At 39.7% G+C, this 17,126-nt stretch overlaps 1 protein-coding gene across 9 annotated transcripts in view; it reads left to right on the top strand.

Moving 5' to 3' along the window:
• RABGAP1L (RAB GTPase activating protein 1 like) overlaps positions 1-17,126 on the top strand; it is a 762,391-nt gene that overhangs the window by 725,953 nt on the left and 19,312 nt on the right. For 6 of the 9 annotated variants that reach the window (XM_006153335.3, XM_006153332.3, XM_027773766.1 and 3 more), the window contains 2 exons: positions 951-1,043; positions 14,630-14,740. In XM_006153335.3, the coding sequence (XP_006153397.1) occupies positions 951-1,043; positions 14,630-14,740 (204 nt within the window). Of the gene's footprint in view, positions 1-950; positions 1,044-1,223; positions 2,790-9,536; positions 9,853-14,629; positions 14,741-17,126 lie in introns of those variants that run through there. The other 3 variants (XM_027773768.1, XM_027773765.1, XM_006153334.3) reach the window with 3 other exon arrangements.

Below are 17,126 nucleotides of genomic sequence, written 5' to 3'. Positions count from 1 at the left end.
GAAAATATTTTTAATTTAAAAATTTCCATGAACCAGGCATTGTTTTAGAAACTTATCTATATTATATCATTTAGTTCTTGCAACAACCAATATGAGGTAGAAGTTCGTTTACCTGCCATTTTACAGATGAATAAACTGAGGCTAAGAGAAGTTAAATACCTGTTTTCTGAAGGATTACGTATCTAGAAAATGAGTAGTGGGAATTCAGAACCTGGTCTACCTTCTGTCAAATTCTATGACCTTTATATTTGTTTGTTTTTAGAATTCTAAGATCCTGTAAGATTCTAGTCTTTTTTTTTTCCAGAAAATAATTAGCTGTTGTTTTTTGAGAATGACATAATTTTACCATGATATAGATTATTTCTCTCAACGGTTTTCTGTTATCTCATACAGCACAATGGTCCTTTGTGTTTTTGAGTTTTCAGTGTTAAACTTTAAAATTATGTCTTTGTATAATATCACTATTTTTTAAAATAGGGCTCAATTTTTTATTTCTATAAAGTAATAATTTTTATTTTCAATATGATAGATGGCTATGAGTGAATTACACTCTAAAATAGTTCAAATGAATGGCACTATTAAATACATTAACAAGAAAAATTATGACAAAATAGAGTACTGTAAAACAGGTAGACAGTGTTTTTGTAAATAAAGTTTTATTGGAACATGGCTTGCTCATTTGTTTTATGTTACCTGTGACAACTTTTGTGCAATCATAACAGAGTTGAATGGTTGCAGCTTAGATTGTATAGCCAGCAAAACCTAAAATATGTGTCTGAACCTTTTTAGGAAAAGTTTGCCAATCCCTGTTCTAGAGTCTAGATTTGTCTCCTAACTTTGAGTTGGGCATGCACCTTTACAGTTCCAGAAAAGTAATTGGGAAGCACATCAGACCATTTTTGCCCTAACTGATGTTCTGATCTACCATGTTTTTTCTCTAATCCCTGCAGGTACCAACCAAGAAGCTGAAGAAATATGAGAAAGAATATCAGGCCATGCGGGAGAGCCAGCTGCAGCAGGAAGACCCAATGGACAGATACAAGGTATGGAAGACACTCTGTCAGGGCAAAGCACCTCCCCCCTAAAACAGCAGCTGTGCAAGTTCAATTCCCACCGTTCCTCCTTGATTGGGTTAGATGCTCTCTGGCCATCCTAATTATCCAGGTATGTTTTCATTTCAGGAGATTCCCAAATAGCCAACCATAATATTTCTTTTCTTTCAGTTTGTATATTTGTAGGTAACTCCAGCTGTTGCATTTATACTGGGAATCTTCATAAGAAGCTGAGAGAAAGAGAGGGAAAAAGAAAGTGTCTTTCTACTTTCAAAAATGAGGAAAATGGCAAAGTACTGTTTAGCTGTGCATGGTCACATCCACAAAGACTTGTAGAAGGTGACCTGTTCCAAGACTGACACAAGGATGTTTCCATCTTACCTCTGTCTGTAGCAAATGTTGAAAATACAAACTAACTCAGGAGGAAAAATAAAAAGCACAAAGGTGTATCCAGCATGTTAATGGTATTTGTTGCAACATTTATTTCCACACATGAATTTATGAATAATAATGACGTTTGACTACGTTATGCTGTTTTAGAATAAAAATGATGAGTTCATTATCAATTAATTTTGGAATTCTTTTTTAAATTGAGCCATTTACAAAGATAGGTCTTTTCAGTGATAATTAGTAAACTATTCCCAAGATATGATGTCAGGAAATATGACTTCTAATTTATCTTTCTCAGTTGAAATATTTGTTTCTCTTCAACATGTTTTAGTTCTTCATCCAGACACATGTAGTTGCCCACTCCACATCACTACACCGCGACGAAAGAATGTTTTGTTTTCAGCCCTGAGCACCAATGCCCAATCGTGCTGTCTGGATAAGTACTGAGGGGCATTATTAATGCAGCCCCCACCATGCGGTGGCTCACAGCTGTAACTAGGGTCACCTGTGTGTGGTCAGAAAGCTGGATGACGGCAGTACTGTCACATGGGACAGCATCTCTGTTGCTGAGTTGAAGAGCACAGGCGGTAACAGGAGAGCACAGTGGGAAGTGTGGATTTTGTAGCCAGACAGTCCTGATCTTAAATCTCAGCTCTATAAAAACAGAAGCACAGGATTTGGAGTCCAAGCTGGGGTTTTTAATCCCTGTGCCATGGTTCAGCATCTTGCACCAGTTAGTGCACCTCTTTCTTATCTGTAAAATACACAGTGCACACAGTCCCTCAAAGGTGGTTGTGAGCATGAAGGCCTTGTAGGTGAAACGCTCAGCACATAGTTGGTGTCCAGCAAAAGTTGCTATTAGTTTTCGAAGTTTTTAGTACCGTGAACTACTCAAGTATTGCTAAAATAATCTCTCTCCTTAAGTGAGTTTGTCCTTCACGGATCTTCCTCATATTTCTCCCAAACAGTGCTACTCAGTAGTTGACAACAGTATATTTCTCCCCTTGTTTATAGAACTGGCTCAAGAAGTGATCATAAAATGCCACATATTGCTATAGTAGCTGACCGTTCACAGATAAAGTGCTCATAGATAAGGTTTGAAGACCATCTCTATCACCACTCTCCCCTCAATTAAACCAGTTTTAACATGGGTTATATAGCATGCTGCTTTGAAGAGGCTTAAAAGTAATAATTATTAAATAATATTGAAGATCCAAAATGAAGCTCTCTGACTGCTTGTGTCATTCAAAGTTTTTTATTACTGCTGTCATGAATAAAATGTGTGAAGAGTGCTTAGAAATCTAAGAGAGGAGAAGCTAAAGACCAAATATGTACGTTTAAAATAAGGCTGGGACTAAATATATCATTGTGTCTTAACTCTTTTTTTTTTCTGTCAAAGCAGATGTGTATACATAAAGAGTAAAATGTGTATGTTTTAAAAAGTGTTTCTAACATGTAAGGTAATCAGTGTGTTTAGTTTTTATTGAGGGATCAAAGTAGAACTTTTTTGTTGTTTTGAAAATAGATTACTTTTGGGGCCAGCAGGTGGCAAGGTGGTTAAATGCAATGAACTCCCATGTGGCCGACTGTGGTTCAAGTTCCAGACCTGGTGGCTTGCTTTCTCATTTTCCCTCTCTCTCTGTCTCTGCTTCTCTCTGGTCAAATTAAAATAATAATAATGATAATGAATAAAATTAAGTAAAATAATTATTTATAAAAAAAGAAAACATTACATTTAAGTTCAAGTGTTGTAGCTTATTTGTATATATCACCCTCTATAGTTACTGGATTATCTAGAAAGTCATGATGCACTTTTGCATAGAAAAATACATCATTACTTTCCTGACAATCTAATATTTCTTTTAGATTATTGTAATAGTTTGTCAATATGTCACCTAATAAACTATATGTGTAGCAAAGTTATAGTCTTCAAATAATATTTTCAAGGTGGCAATTGACAGTAGTTTCCAATCATCAACAGATTTTGTCTTTCAGATGAATTATTTAATTAAAGTAGCAAAATGCCTTAGAAATACCTTTTAACATTTTATGAATTGAATCCTATCAAGAATAAGATCTTTTTTTGGGGGGAGGGATTTTTTTTGGATCAAAGTAGAACTTTTTTGTTGTTTTGAAAATAGATTACTTTTGGGGCCAGCAGGTGGCAAGGTGGTTAAATGCAATGAACTCCCATGTGGCCGACTGTGGTTCAAGTTCCAGACCTGGTGGCTTGCTTTCTCATTTTCCCTCTCTCTCTGTCTCTGCTTCTCTCTGGTCAAATTAAAATAATAATAATGATAATGAATAAAATTAAGTAAAATAATTATTTATAAAAAAAGAAAACATTACATTTAAGTTCAAGTGTTGTAGCTTATTTGTATATATCACCCTCTATAGTTACTGGATTATCTAGAAAGTCATGATGCACTTTTGCATAGAAAAATACATCATTACTTTCCTGACAATCTAATATTTCTTTTAGATTATTGTAATAGTTTGTCAATATGTCACCTAATAAACTATATGTGTAGCAAAGTTATAGTCTTCAAATAATATTTTCAAGGTGGCAATTGACAGTAGTTTCCAATCATCAACAGATTTTGTCTTTCAGATGAATTATTTAATTAAAGTAGCAAAATGCCTTAGAAATACCTTTTAACATTTTATGAATTGAATCCTATCAAGAATAAGATCTTTTTTTGGGGGGAGGGATTTTTTTTGGCTATAGGGCGCGTGTGCTCGCCAGAAAGGCAGAGAGAGACAGAAAGTGAGAAATCTCCCCCCAGGGGGGATGGCCACGCTGCAATCCCTTCTCCTCCATTCTCCTCTCAGGATCTTGGGCACACATGCACATGCACCCGGCGTGAGTTTACGCCGCCAACCGTGGTCGACTACATGGGAGTCCAGCGACATAGCCATTAACGCTAACTGCTGGTCCCAAGAATAAGATCTTGATCCTGGAAATGAACACTTTATAATTCATAGATCTTGGACGAGAAACCCAGTTCATAGAATTCTTAAGAATAACTAAGATATTTGAGGACTCTGAATGAAAACTTGCACCATTTTGGTGACAGCTTCTCTTCAAACATGAGAATCCTTAACTGCTTAAAATGTTATTTTGACCTCATAGCTTGCCATGTGGCAAGAGAGTTATGAAGGCTGTAGCGTTTAAAACAAACAAACAAAGCCCAGCAGTGTCATATAATAAGATATTCTAACAGAAGGTCCAGTCATCGTAGCATGTTCTAGTCATTGCTGACAACCAGGCTGAGGCTACATTGGAGGCCCAGGTGTGATTCTCGGCCTACCGGAAAAGCCAGACGTGTTGGCATGCACCTGTAGTCCCAGCTACTCAGCAGGCTGAGGCAGGAGGATCATGTCATATTGAGATCCTGTGTAGAAGAACCCAAACCAGAACAAAACAACATGCACACATACACACACGTGTGCTTGTGCACATATAGACATGGTCATCTAAGAGATATTTCAGTTAGATGCTTTTTCTCTTAGGCATGGCAGCATACATAAAAAGGCCTTTGCAGAGAAGTCACAGATTGCATCAAAGATCTAACAGTATAAACGTGGCTCTCAGAAGTCACATTTCTTGGGGCCAGCAGTTGGCTTAATGGCTAGGTCACTGGACTCCCATGCAGCCGACTACAGTTCGAGTCCCGGACCCACTGGCTTGAACTCATGCCCGGTGTATACGTGTGCATGCCCAAGATCTTGAGAGGAGAATGGAGAAGGGATTGTGGCATGGCCATCCCCCCTGGAGGGGGTGATTTCTCAATGTCTGTCTCTCTGTTTCTCTCTGTCTTTCTGGTGAGCACATGAGCCCTGTAGCAAAAACCTCTCAAAAGAAAAAAATGTACATTTCTTGCTTTATCTATCTAAACATTAGTTTTTTGTCTGTCTTTATGACATCTGTATTCTCAGGTTAGATCACACACTAACCTCCAGCATTTCAGTTTCAACCACAAAGAAAGAGATGAAATAGTGTTAGTATAAATTTAAATTTTAAAAACTTAAACATAACTAAAATGTTCCACAGATTGGTAGGGGTCATGGTTGCACAACCTTGTGAATATACCAAAGTTGTCGAATTACACCTTTTGAAACCGTAGACTTTATTGTATGTGTATCTCCAAAAAAAAACAAAAACCAAGCCCCCAAGCAAAATGTTCCAGGCAGCTTGGCACCTAGCCCATCATCATGAGCCCCACATCACGCAGAGGTACACATGGAGAAGCCATACTTGAGGGAGGGAGATCTTCCTATCAAAATTGGAGCTCAATAACTGTTGGTCCTAGGTGTACCCATGTTTACAGGGGAAAGGCCAACAGTAGTGGTGGTAGTGTGTTTGTTTTCAGTGATGTCCTTTAATTTCCAGATAAAATATATGTTGTACTTACATACATACTTATCACATACAGACACATATGTATTGGATCATCAAAAAAGTCATGATACATTTTTGCATAGAGAAACATAGAAAAATACATCATGGCTTTTTTGACAATCTAATACGTACACAGAAACTACACACATGCACACTCTGCTGTGCCACCTGGCCTTGGCCGGTGGTAACTGCTTACAGCCTCTGGGGTGCTCTTTTTATTTATCTTTGTGATAAGACTCCCAAGAGAAAGAAAGGAAACATTATGGGCAGGATATAGATTTCATACTCTAAACCTCTTTTAGCATCCATGTTAACCCGGGCCTGGCCAAATGTGTGTAATATTCTTTATCTACTCTCATATTTGGGTTTATTTCTTTATTTAAACTAATTAAAATTTTTAGAGTTTTTTTTTTTTTTTTTTGCCTTTGGATACATGTGCTCACCTGAGAGAGAGACAGAGACAGTGAGAGGGAAAGTGAAAAATCACCTCTTGGGGGCAGAATGGCTACACCACAATCCCTCCTCTTTCATTCTCCTCCTAAGATCTTGGTCACATACATGCACCTGGCATGATTTTTAAGCTACCGGGTTTGGGAGTCAAACAGCGGTTGGCCATGTGGAAGTCCAGCAGCATAACAGTTAACACCATCTACTGTCCCCTGTTAATTTATTTATTGAAGCAAAATAAGATTTGGCTGTAGAACTAAATCAAGTACATTTTCATTTTTGTACAGGTCCTCAGAGAACAGACACTCATGGAAAAGCATAGCCGTTTCAGTACATTTTCAAAATTAGTAAGCAAGTCCCCAATAAGCAGTTATTAATTTTAAAAATTGAAATGTTTTCTGTCTCAAAGATGAATTGTTTCCAGGGGAGTTAGATGTTTTTTTGTAGTTATTTGTTTAATTTTATTCATTTTTATTTTAACTTGATCAGAGAGAGTGAGAGAGCCAGACAGTGAGAAAGCAAACCGCTGGTCCAGGACTCAAACCACAATCAGCCATGTGGGAGTTCAGTGCCTCAACCACCATACCACCTACTGGCCCCGGGGAGGCAGGGGGAAGTTAGATTTCTAGTTATGTAATCTATTGAAGATACTGTTTAGAAAACTGCAGGCTTCTGCTACCTTTGGAGGATAGTATGCTTTTTTCATTTAATTAAAGAAGTAGTTGTACCAATGTGGTAGTTAAGGTTTAAAAACCCAAGCTTATTAATTAAAAGCAGTGAATCTCTGAAGTATAATGAAGGTTACCTGTTCTGAGTGGGAAAATCATAGAAAGAATTTGGAATCCTTAAACTCTCTTGGGTTTGGGACACAGGTAGTATTATAAATACAGAATTTCTAATTGGAATGTCTTATCCATGTTCAGTATAATTAAATTTAGAATGTTTAACATCTTTTATGGGGTTAGTTAGATATAGTACATTTTTAAAAATCAAAATGTAATTCAAACAAGAAGAAAAGTACTCATCTAAGTTTACACAGAGTTTTTCTTATACATATTAATTTTTGTAGAGTAATTCTTACTATGTGTAATTTTTAATCAAGCTATTTAAACTAGCTTAAATAGTAAAAAAAAAATACAAACAAAATGTTTGAAGTAAAGATTAATCGTACTTGTATTATTTTGCCACCCTTACATAGCTAATAAAATGAGCCATTATAGCATTTATTTATTCTGACAAATTAAGTTTAAATTATGCTAAATTTCATATCTGTAAAAAAACGAGAAGGCTTCCCCCCTTCATAGTGTAGGAGCCTGCCTTATTCTGGGAAGTCAAGATCAGAGAAGCCATATTTGAAAAATGTTCTTATGTCATTTTCATTCCATTATTTCATTATCGTATTTCCATATCACAGAAACTTGGTTTTTGGAAATATTTATGTATGGAATAGCATGTAGTTAATGAATAGAAAGAGACGAGAGTGGTTTCTATCTGCCTGTGATCAGTTGGTGAGAAGTTTCAGAAGGCTGCCGCTCTCACTCTGAGCTGGGATAAACCAGTGAATGTCTTATTGTGTGGCGGAGAAAAATTCAAGCCTGAGTCCTCTGGAGTCTTCTCAAGCCCTGCAGCAAAAACTGAGCTGGTGGTTCCCACCACTGCTGGTCCGCTGATGTAGTTAAACATGACAAGTTAAACATGAGAGCATAGCAAGTTAAGCACACTAGGAATTTTCAAGTTTGTTTATTGACAATTTTCCAAGTTAATTCTCTAACATTTTTCTTTAATTCTTATAAAGTTTTGTTTCCTATTCAAGTATTACTTACATGTATAAAGTATCACTTACATGAGGAAATTACAGGACACGTTCATGTATCTTTTTCTTCCTTCCTTCCTTCCTTTCTTCTTTTTAATTTGCCAGAGGGCATGTGTGCTTGCTCGAGAAAGACTGAGAGGGAAAGTGAGCACCCTCCATGGGGGGGCGCTGACACCACAGTTCCTTCTCCATTTCTTTCGGAATTTTGGGCACACACGCACAAATGGCACCTCGCATGTTTTTCAAACCGTAGTGTCTGGGACTCAGACCATGCATTTGGCCGTGTGAGATCCAACCACCTCAGCCACCTGCCACAGGTTGGCATGACACTGTTCTTTTTCTACTTCAAATAGACCCCATTTACCTTTTAAAATTTTGATGTATGTGCTAGAATAGCGAAAGAATCTTAGGCTATGGCCTGTGGGCCCAACGTTGCTCACTGCCAGTTTTTATAAATAGTTTTTTTGGCACATCCCCACACCTGTTTGTTTATTTGCTACATATGGCTGCTTTCACAAGGCAGTGGCAGGGTTGAGTAATTTCAACATAGGCCACATGGCCTGTAAAGCCTAAAACATTTACTCTCCGGCCATCTACATTAAAGTCTGCAGAACCCTGTGCTAGAGTGTAATCTAAAATTGTTTCTAGCTGCTGAAAGAAATGTAGCCTGGATTGCCAAATGTCAGTTATTACTGACAAAATTTTGGTTTTAGTTTGACGTTTATAATTTTTAAAATTTCTTCCAGAAAGATAAAATTGGGTGTGATGGACAAAGGAGAGACATATAGACCAGCTTCAGATATCCAGTTTTTCTTTTTCAGATCTTCACTGCCAGATAGTTTAGACATTTAAACATTTCATCTGTAGGCTCTTGTCTTTGTCTGTCAGAAAGACTGCTGAAAATTTTAATACAGTGATTACCAGCTCTCTTAAAAGAGGTATCCAAAAGAAAACGCGGGAGAGCTGACTACATTGTTGCTGATGAAACTACACTGGGCCACTTAGGAAAACATTTTCTCCTGACCCTTAAATGTCTTTAAAAACCTATGCCAAGAATTCATCATAGCAGCAGACAACACACCCAAAATATAGAGCGCAAGTTTATAAAGCCACCTCCTTCCCATCATTTTTTCCTTTAAAGCTTAGTTTCTTTTGAATGCCAATACACATTTTTCTGGTTTCTCATCTTGGAATAAATGACGCTCACCATCCCTTGTGAGGCTTCAGCCAAACTTCAGCCCCCAGATACAAGCCAGAACTGGGCTCTGTCTTCCTTCTGTATTCCCCTGCCCAGCAGTTGCATTCTTTTGTCTGAAGACGAACTATTTTGCAAGTTTTTTGACCTTGTCATATAAGGCACTTCCTTCCACTCAGTTGTAATAGCATGTATCAACAACTCACACCAGAGTTGCTCATAGTTCCCCGAACAGCATTTTCACCAGTCATGCAGACTGCAAATAGCAGGAGGGAGAGGGAGGAGTTTTAGCCTCTGACTCTTCCTGAGTTGAGACTTGCCCACCGCCTGCCTCAAGTATACTTTCTTCTGTGGAGTGTTTGCAGTCACGGAGAGAACGTAGAGTAGGTGACACCAGAGGAAAAACAAAATAGCATTAACAAGGGTCTGTTGATGTTATTGCCGTCTCCTAAATGTATTAGTAGGTGTACAATTTCATTGGATATTCTTTTTTTTTTCAATTGTCTTTGTACCTATGATTGAAAACGGTAGTTGGTCTATGACTTTTGAGGAGGTAAGTTTTTGTTGTTTTTTTTTTTTAATCTATGTACGTCTGTAACATCAGTGTCTGTCTGTTTGAAAAATGCAGTATCCTCCTCCCAAAAGTTACTAACCAAAGTTTCCCAACTTCTATGCAAGAGGGGACAGGGCTAAGGAATGTTGTCATTTACTTTTCGCTCAAATGATGTCAGATGTGTGAGATGGAGTATGCTTCAGACAGTGCCATGTGAGTTTTTAAAGGTTATGTAAGTAGTGTCTCTTCTAAGCTCTTCTGAAAGGCAAGGGAAGCAGTTTGCCTGTTTGATTTATCAGTTCTGAGCTTTTAGCATATCTGTTTGTGTAAGCTTATAGCACCCAAATATCTCAGGCTAACTGAGCTGATTGGGGCCAACTTCTAGTCTCTCTCTGGTGAGTGGCCCTTGCCAAGATTTCGTAATGAACCAAGAAAGTTTGCTATGCTTCCCAAGCCCCTCAGAACTAACCTTTCTCTCCATTCTAGTGTAAAAGCAGACTTACTCTTTAATCAGTTAGTTCTGAAACCAGTTTTGGCTCCTTGGGAAGCACAGGAAAAGATAGCCAAGTGCTGAAATCTCAGTTTACCCTTGGTAAGCTCAGGCAAGTTCTTCTGCGTACAAAATCTCCATCTCAGAAGCCGTGTCCCACTTGGGCACTCATTATTACTGGAGCACTCATGAGGACACCTCACTGCTCCAGGTTTAAACTTTGGAGGACGATACTGCATTTTTGGCCACATGGCTTGCTTGCCCACTTGTCTGTGAGTGTAGAGGATTCTGACACTTCCACTGTCCTGCTTGCTTTGCAGACACTGAGCTGAAGCTTCTTGCTACAGCAAAAGCCAGTAGGCGTGCCCTATAGGCTATTTTGCTTTTTTAGGGACTCCCAGACCCTCAGTTTCTCCCAGAATGTTTCCCACTCTTGCCCCTCCCCCTTTAGCTGTGGGTCCACAAGGAAGGGTTCCAGTTGCAGCAGTAATTGCCCTGAGGTTACCAGCTGGAATTTCAGCTGAGCCCACATCACTTCCTCATACAATAAATACCTGTCCGACATTTATCTCCAATGAGTAGTGAAGTAGCTCCCTGGTACTTTTTAAAGTACTTGAACAAAGTACTTTTGCACCGATACCCTATGACTACCTGGAGATTATTTTAATTCATTAGTAAGCACATAACTCTGTAACCTGAAAAACTGGTAGCTGCAACATTTTCACTTGTGCCCAATTAATGTCATGTAAATAATAGCTACAGGAGCACTTTGTACCGTGGAGTTCTCCAAGTGCAGTTTCAGTAGAAATAGGACACTTCACTCAAGAGTAGGTATTGAAGCAGTCTTATCTTGTCCTCTTGAAAGGATATCTCCAGAAATGAGAAAAATCTCTTCTCCACTTAAGTAGTTGGCCTCGTGAAGCATCATGTTGAAATTGTGCTGGGTATTACTGTTCTTTCCTTACAAGGAGAAAATTACTGAAAAAGTTTCTAAAACCTTTTCTTTTTTCATCTAAACTTTGAAGTGTGTAAGTTGTTTGCATAAAAAAGGGGTAGTGGTTAGATATATCAGAAATAAGGACCTGGTAGAAATGGGGTAACTTTGGCAAAGACTGAAGAATGCAACTGAAAAAGCCCTGGCTTAAAAATGTATATTGAATGGGAACCAGCAGTTAGCGTAATGGCTATGTCATTGGACTCCCATGTAGTCGACCGCGGTTCATGTCCCAGACCCGGTGGCTTAAAACTCACGCTGGGTGCGTGTGCGTGCGTACCCAAGATCCTGAGAGGAGAATGGAGGAGGAGGGATTGAGGCGTGACCATCCCACCTGGGGGGTGATTTCTCGCCCTCTGTCTCTCTGTCTCTCTCTGTCTGGCGAGCGCACATACCCTATAGCAAAAACCTCTCCAAAAAAATTATATATATATATATGTGTATATATATATATACAATGACTATAAATGTATGCTACGAATATGTACAGTCTTTTTAGGAATAACTGGAGAAAGGGTTCCTCGCATGACATTTTTTTTTCTTTGAGCTTTTGCCATAGGGTGTGTGTGCTCACCAGAGAGAGGGAAAGTGAGAAATCAACCCTCAGGTGGGATGGCCATGCTGCAGTCCCTTATCCTCCATTCTCCTCCTAGGATTTAAGGCATGTACAGACATGCACCTGGTGTGATTTTCAAGCCACTGGGTCTGGGTCTTGAACTGTGGTTGATCATGTGTGAGTCCAGTACTTTAACTACCACTCTACCTGCTGGCCCAAGGTAGCATTTTTGAGGAGTTATATTGGTCACAGAGGAACATGGAAAATTTAGTATAGTTTTGTGAAGAATATAATCTAACAAGGAAGGAACTTAATTTTTAAAAAATTTGCCCTTTCCAGCAGAATTAAAATTCTGAATTACTTTTTTTAAACAAAAGTTTTAAAAAAATTTGATTACATATATATATATTTGTTATAGAAAACTTATAAAATTTTTAATGGATAAGAACAACATAGTATTTTGAAAGGATAAGAAGTATCCACAGTTAGTATCTGTTGCTGATATTGAAAAGGGGGAAAAGGGTGTTTCTAGTTATTTGTATTTTTTCTGCACAGTTGCATAAGCATTTCCTCTCTCACTAGGTATTTTTCTGTAATATTTTAACACCGAGTAGAATTCTATGATGAGTTTGTTTAAAAGTGTTTATGTGGTAAAGGATTGTGTTTATCTTTTTTAGTAGTTATCTTTTTCAAGAACATTTTGACATTTCTCAACCATCTCAGACTATTTTTTTCTAAAAGAAAAGAGAAGGGGGCCCTGGTGACTGGTCTTAGTCAAAGCACAGGTTTGTCCTTTAACTTCTTGACTGGTCTTTCCTGCTTATGGGGCCTCTGCTTCCCTGACAGCCTCAGGCTTTGCCCTTACCCTCTCTCCCCTAGTTCTTTTAAAAAACACAGAGGAAGAGAGACATAAGGTTCCCATCTTTCTGTATTACGAACACCAGGCTCTCTAAAGAAGATAAAATGAATGTTAACACCCCCCCCCCAGGATGCGCTGTTCGCTATCTTTCGGAACATGCAGAAGGCAATCTGGTTTAGTATCGCAGCTTTGTCTGAGTTTATGCCACCTTTGCAGAAAACAGGAGTGTAAATCTAAAAAACAGGAAGGTCTCATTACATTGATGTCTTTCCTGTGGGCTGTCTTTTGAATTTCCTATAACTGATAACACTAGCAAAGAAAGCACTTTTGATACTTTGGAATGGAAGACACTAAATTGTTATTTTGGAAAATACATCGTTAACATACTAAGTTTAGTGGCTAGTTAAGGGGAGATCTAGCTTCCTAAGAATTAGTTCTCCTATCATATAACGTTAAGATTTTCCCTGAGAGTTCAAAGGGGAAAAATAGCTCAGTAATTTATTTTACTCAGAATCTTTCTTTTTCTGACATTAACAGCTTTATTGGGATATAATTCACATACAAGAAGATTCAGCATTTTTTTAAATAATTATTTTATCTTATTTATTATTATTATTTTTTAATTTGAACAGAGAGAGACGGAGGGGGGGCGGGGGGAGTGAGAAAGCAAGCTGTTGTGTCCAGGACGTGAACCGTGGTCAGCCATGTGGGAGTCCAGCACCTTAATCACCATGCCTCATGCTGGCCCGTTTACTCAGAATCTTTTCATCTGGAGTTTCAAAAAAATAAATAAATAAAACAATCATTTACAGACCTTATCCATAACGATTGTGGCTCTCACTAACACAGAAATAGGTGTTCAGAGAAGTAAATATATTTTTTTAAGAATTGTTTACTCTATTTTATTTATTCATTCATTTATTTTAATTTGACCAGAGAGACGAGGGCAGTGGGGAATGAGAAAGCAAACCACCAGGTCCAGGACATGAACCGTGGTCAGCCACGTGGGAGTGTCCTGAGCCCTCACTACATGCTGGTCCCTGGTAAATAAATTCTTTTGTTATAGGGCACATGAGCTCACCAGATAGACATAGAGAGACAGAAAGACAGAAAGTGAGAAATCACCCCCCAGAGAGGGGATGGTCACACCGCAATCCCTTCTACTCCATTCTCCTCTCGGGATCTTTGGCACGCATGCACACACGCCCGGCATGAGTTTAAGCCACCGGGTCCAGGACTTGAACCACAGTCGACTACATGGGAGTCCAGCGACATAGCCATTACGCTAACTGCTAGTCCCTCTGATAAATAAATTCTTACTCAAAGAATAAAAATGTCAGTTGATGGCAAAACCATGAACCCACCTATCTTGATTCTTGATTTGATATTCTTAAATATACTCAGCTACTTTGAACCCTGATCTTGGAAAACAATTTGATGAAATGTCTAGCGATTTCTGCCACTTTCATCCCTACTGTGTCTTGCAGTTTCTCTGAGGTCAGAGGTGGGTGTGTGTGCATGCTTCAGACAAAGTATTGCTTCCCTGTGCATTTGAGGTCTATCTGAAAACTTTGCAGGACTGGGGGTGGGTTTGGAAATGGTGCTCTCCGTGGCACAGGCGTTACATCGAAACTCTTCCTGCAGGGCCTCAGGGACGAGCGTAAGTTCACCAGTAGCCAGCCGCGTCTGCACCGCTAGCTCAGTCACTGTTGTTGCCCCAACAGCAGTCCCGCCTTCCTGTGCCACTCGCGCCTTCTCCTTTTACACCTTTGGAAGTTCACTTCGTTGTGGTTGTTGCTTGTTTTTCCTCACCAATTCCATTTGGTTTTGCATGTCCCAGCACTAACGCTCTTCTCTGGCTGTTGCTCTTTTTTGCAGAGGGAGAACCGGAGGTTACAGGAAGCCAGCATGAGGCTGGAACAGGAGAACGATGACCTTGCCCATGAGCTAGTAACCAGCAAGATTGCTCTGCGCAATGACTTGGACCAGGTAAACTTGCCACTCACGTGGTGGAAATGAGACCGGGATGACTCCTCCAGCGCAAGGACCAAGGTGCTATCTTCGTGGTCTCCCCAGGCTCACACTATTCTTGACAGGAGTATGCAAGCAAGCTGCTTGGTTGAGGAATGAGTGGTGGCAAGTGGGAGGGGACTGTCTGTGCTACTTGGAGAGGGTGAGACATGGCAAGCCTTTGAGCAAGGTCTGGGCCATTCCCAAGCAGCACGTGGGCCTCTTCCTACATACCTCTCAACTTCTTTTCTCTTTATTGGTGCTTCTAAACCAAGGGCTGCCACAGTACAAGTTACCTGAGAATATCAGTCACCAAGAGCATGCTAAGGTCATTCCAATCTGAACAGGTACTATAGCTTTTGTTCCAGTAAGAATTCCCATCTGGGGGCTAGCAGGTAGCGTGTTGGTTGATGTACTGGACTCCCATATGGCTGACCATGGTTCAAGTCCTGGACCTGGTGGCTTTCTTTCTCACTTTCCCTTGCTATCTCTTTCTCTCTGGTGAGAACACTTGCCCTATATAGAGCAAATTAAATAATAAAAATAAATAAAATTAAATAATTCTTTTAAAAAAAATAAAAGAATCCTCATCTGTAGCAAGTAAGTGTGAAGTTTTATGTCACGTAGATACATTAGGAGTTGCAGTGGGCTGGGATCAGCAGATGGCAGAATGGTTACATTGCTGGACTCCCACGTAGTCCACCTTAGTTCGAGTCCCAGATCTGGTGGCTTAAAACTCATGCCGGTTACATATGCATGTGTGCCCAAAATCCCAAGAGGGGAATAGAGGAGAAGGGACTATGATATGGCCATCCTCCTTGGGAGAGATTTCTCACTTTCTGTCTCTGTGTCTCTCTGGCAAGCTCATGTGCCCTATAGCCAAAAAAAAAAAAAGAGTTGCAGTGGGCAAGCAGGTAGTATGGTGGTTCCCACATAACCGACCGTGGTTCAATTCCCAGACCCAGCAGCTTGAAAATCAGAACAAACAAATAAGTACATAAATAAATAAATGTTAAAAAAAATAATAAAGAGTTGCAGTAATGGATGGACAGACATCTTGGTAGCTACAAACCCAGACTGCCCAGATTTGAATTCTGATATCTTCACTTACTAACCATGTGTCCCTGGGACTTTTTACCCGGTCTCGAGGTATATAAAAGGATCTGCCTTGTAGGGATGATGTAAAAGCTAAATAAGGTAAAGCACTTCAACAATATGTGTTGGATAAATGTTCGCTGTTGCTAGGAAGACCTTAAGCTGTTTAACTTTCTTTGTTCTTTCTAGCAGTGCTGACAGTCTCAAAACTTCCTGTTTTCTATTGCTAGCATTTTCAAAGCTAATTAGAAACATGGAGGCAGTTGCGCAGATTTAAATTATCACTCTCTTTTTCTGACATCTATAAAGTAACTATTCCCAACAGATGGTGCAGGGTCAGAAAAATTGGGACTCAGACTGTTGAGTCTGTAAAAAGGAGTCATTACCTAGGCAGGAACTGTGCATCGCCAGTATTGAAAGTACAGATTCACTAATGAATGCTAAAATGAAGGGATGGCTAAGAATGGCCCCTGCCATGACCACTTTTCCCATAGAAAGAGCTAATTTTGCATCTCAGGAGTTTTAACCACAGTGAGCTGGGAGATCACAGTTAAAGAGAATACATGTGAACAGGAGAGGAGAAAGCTGAGGGCATCAGCATTCACTGGCATTTGAGAAAGAACCAAGAGCTGAGATGCTAGGGTCACAGGACGTAGGAGGTAGAAAAAGCAGCCCCTAGAATTAGTTTTTAAAACAATGTTGGTCCTTTACATCACAAAACCCATTCAGCTAGCCCGTTTGGAAATAGCTGGAAATTATTTGAGAAATGTAGACTAAGTCAGATCAGGGCCAGCCACAGTGGTGTGGCAGCAATGCAGCATTCCACGTGGACCGCCTCCTCGGGCCTCCCTGTTCACACAGCCACGTGTGCCTGTGACCAGGGTTGGCTGTTGCTGGACTGTGGCATGAAGACCCTCTTGAGGGTGATTCTCTCTTTGTCTCTCTCTCCTTCCTTCTCTCCTTCCCTTCCTCTCTCTCTCTGTCAATCTCTGTCATGGAAGAAATAAATAATGTTATGGAGAAAAAAGAGAACATGCTAGGCACATGGGCATGCATGCCCTAAATCCCAACAAGATGCAGAAATAGAGGAAAAGGGATTGTGAGGTGACCAGGCCCCATTGAGGGGTGCTTTCTCCTTCACTCTCTCCCTGTCTCTCTCCAGTGAACACACAAACCCTCTGGCAGTTAAAAAATAAAAGTCAAAACCAAAGAGGGGTGGGGAGATCTCCATTCTGTCAGGGCCAGACTCAGTCTATCCTGAGCCACTGTG

The sequence above is a fragment of the Tupaia chinensis genome, unplaced genomic scaffold (genome assembly GCF_000334495.1).
Source record: "Tupaia chinensis unplaced genomic scaffold, TupChi_1.0 Scaffold000369_1, whole genome shotgun sequence".
NCBI classification, from domain to species: Eukaryota; Metazoa; Chordata; class Mammalia; order Scandentia; family Tupaiidae; genus Tupaia; species Tupaia belangeri.
Note: the sequence above shows the minus strand (reverse complement) of the source record. Positions and strands in the feature narration are given on the sequence as shown.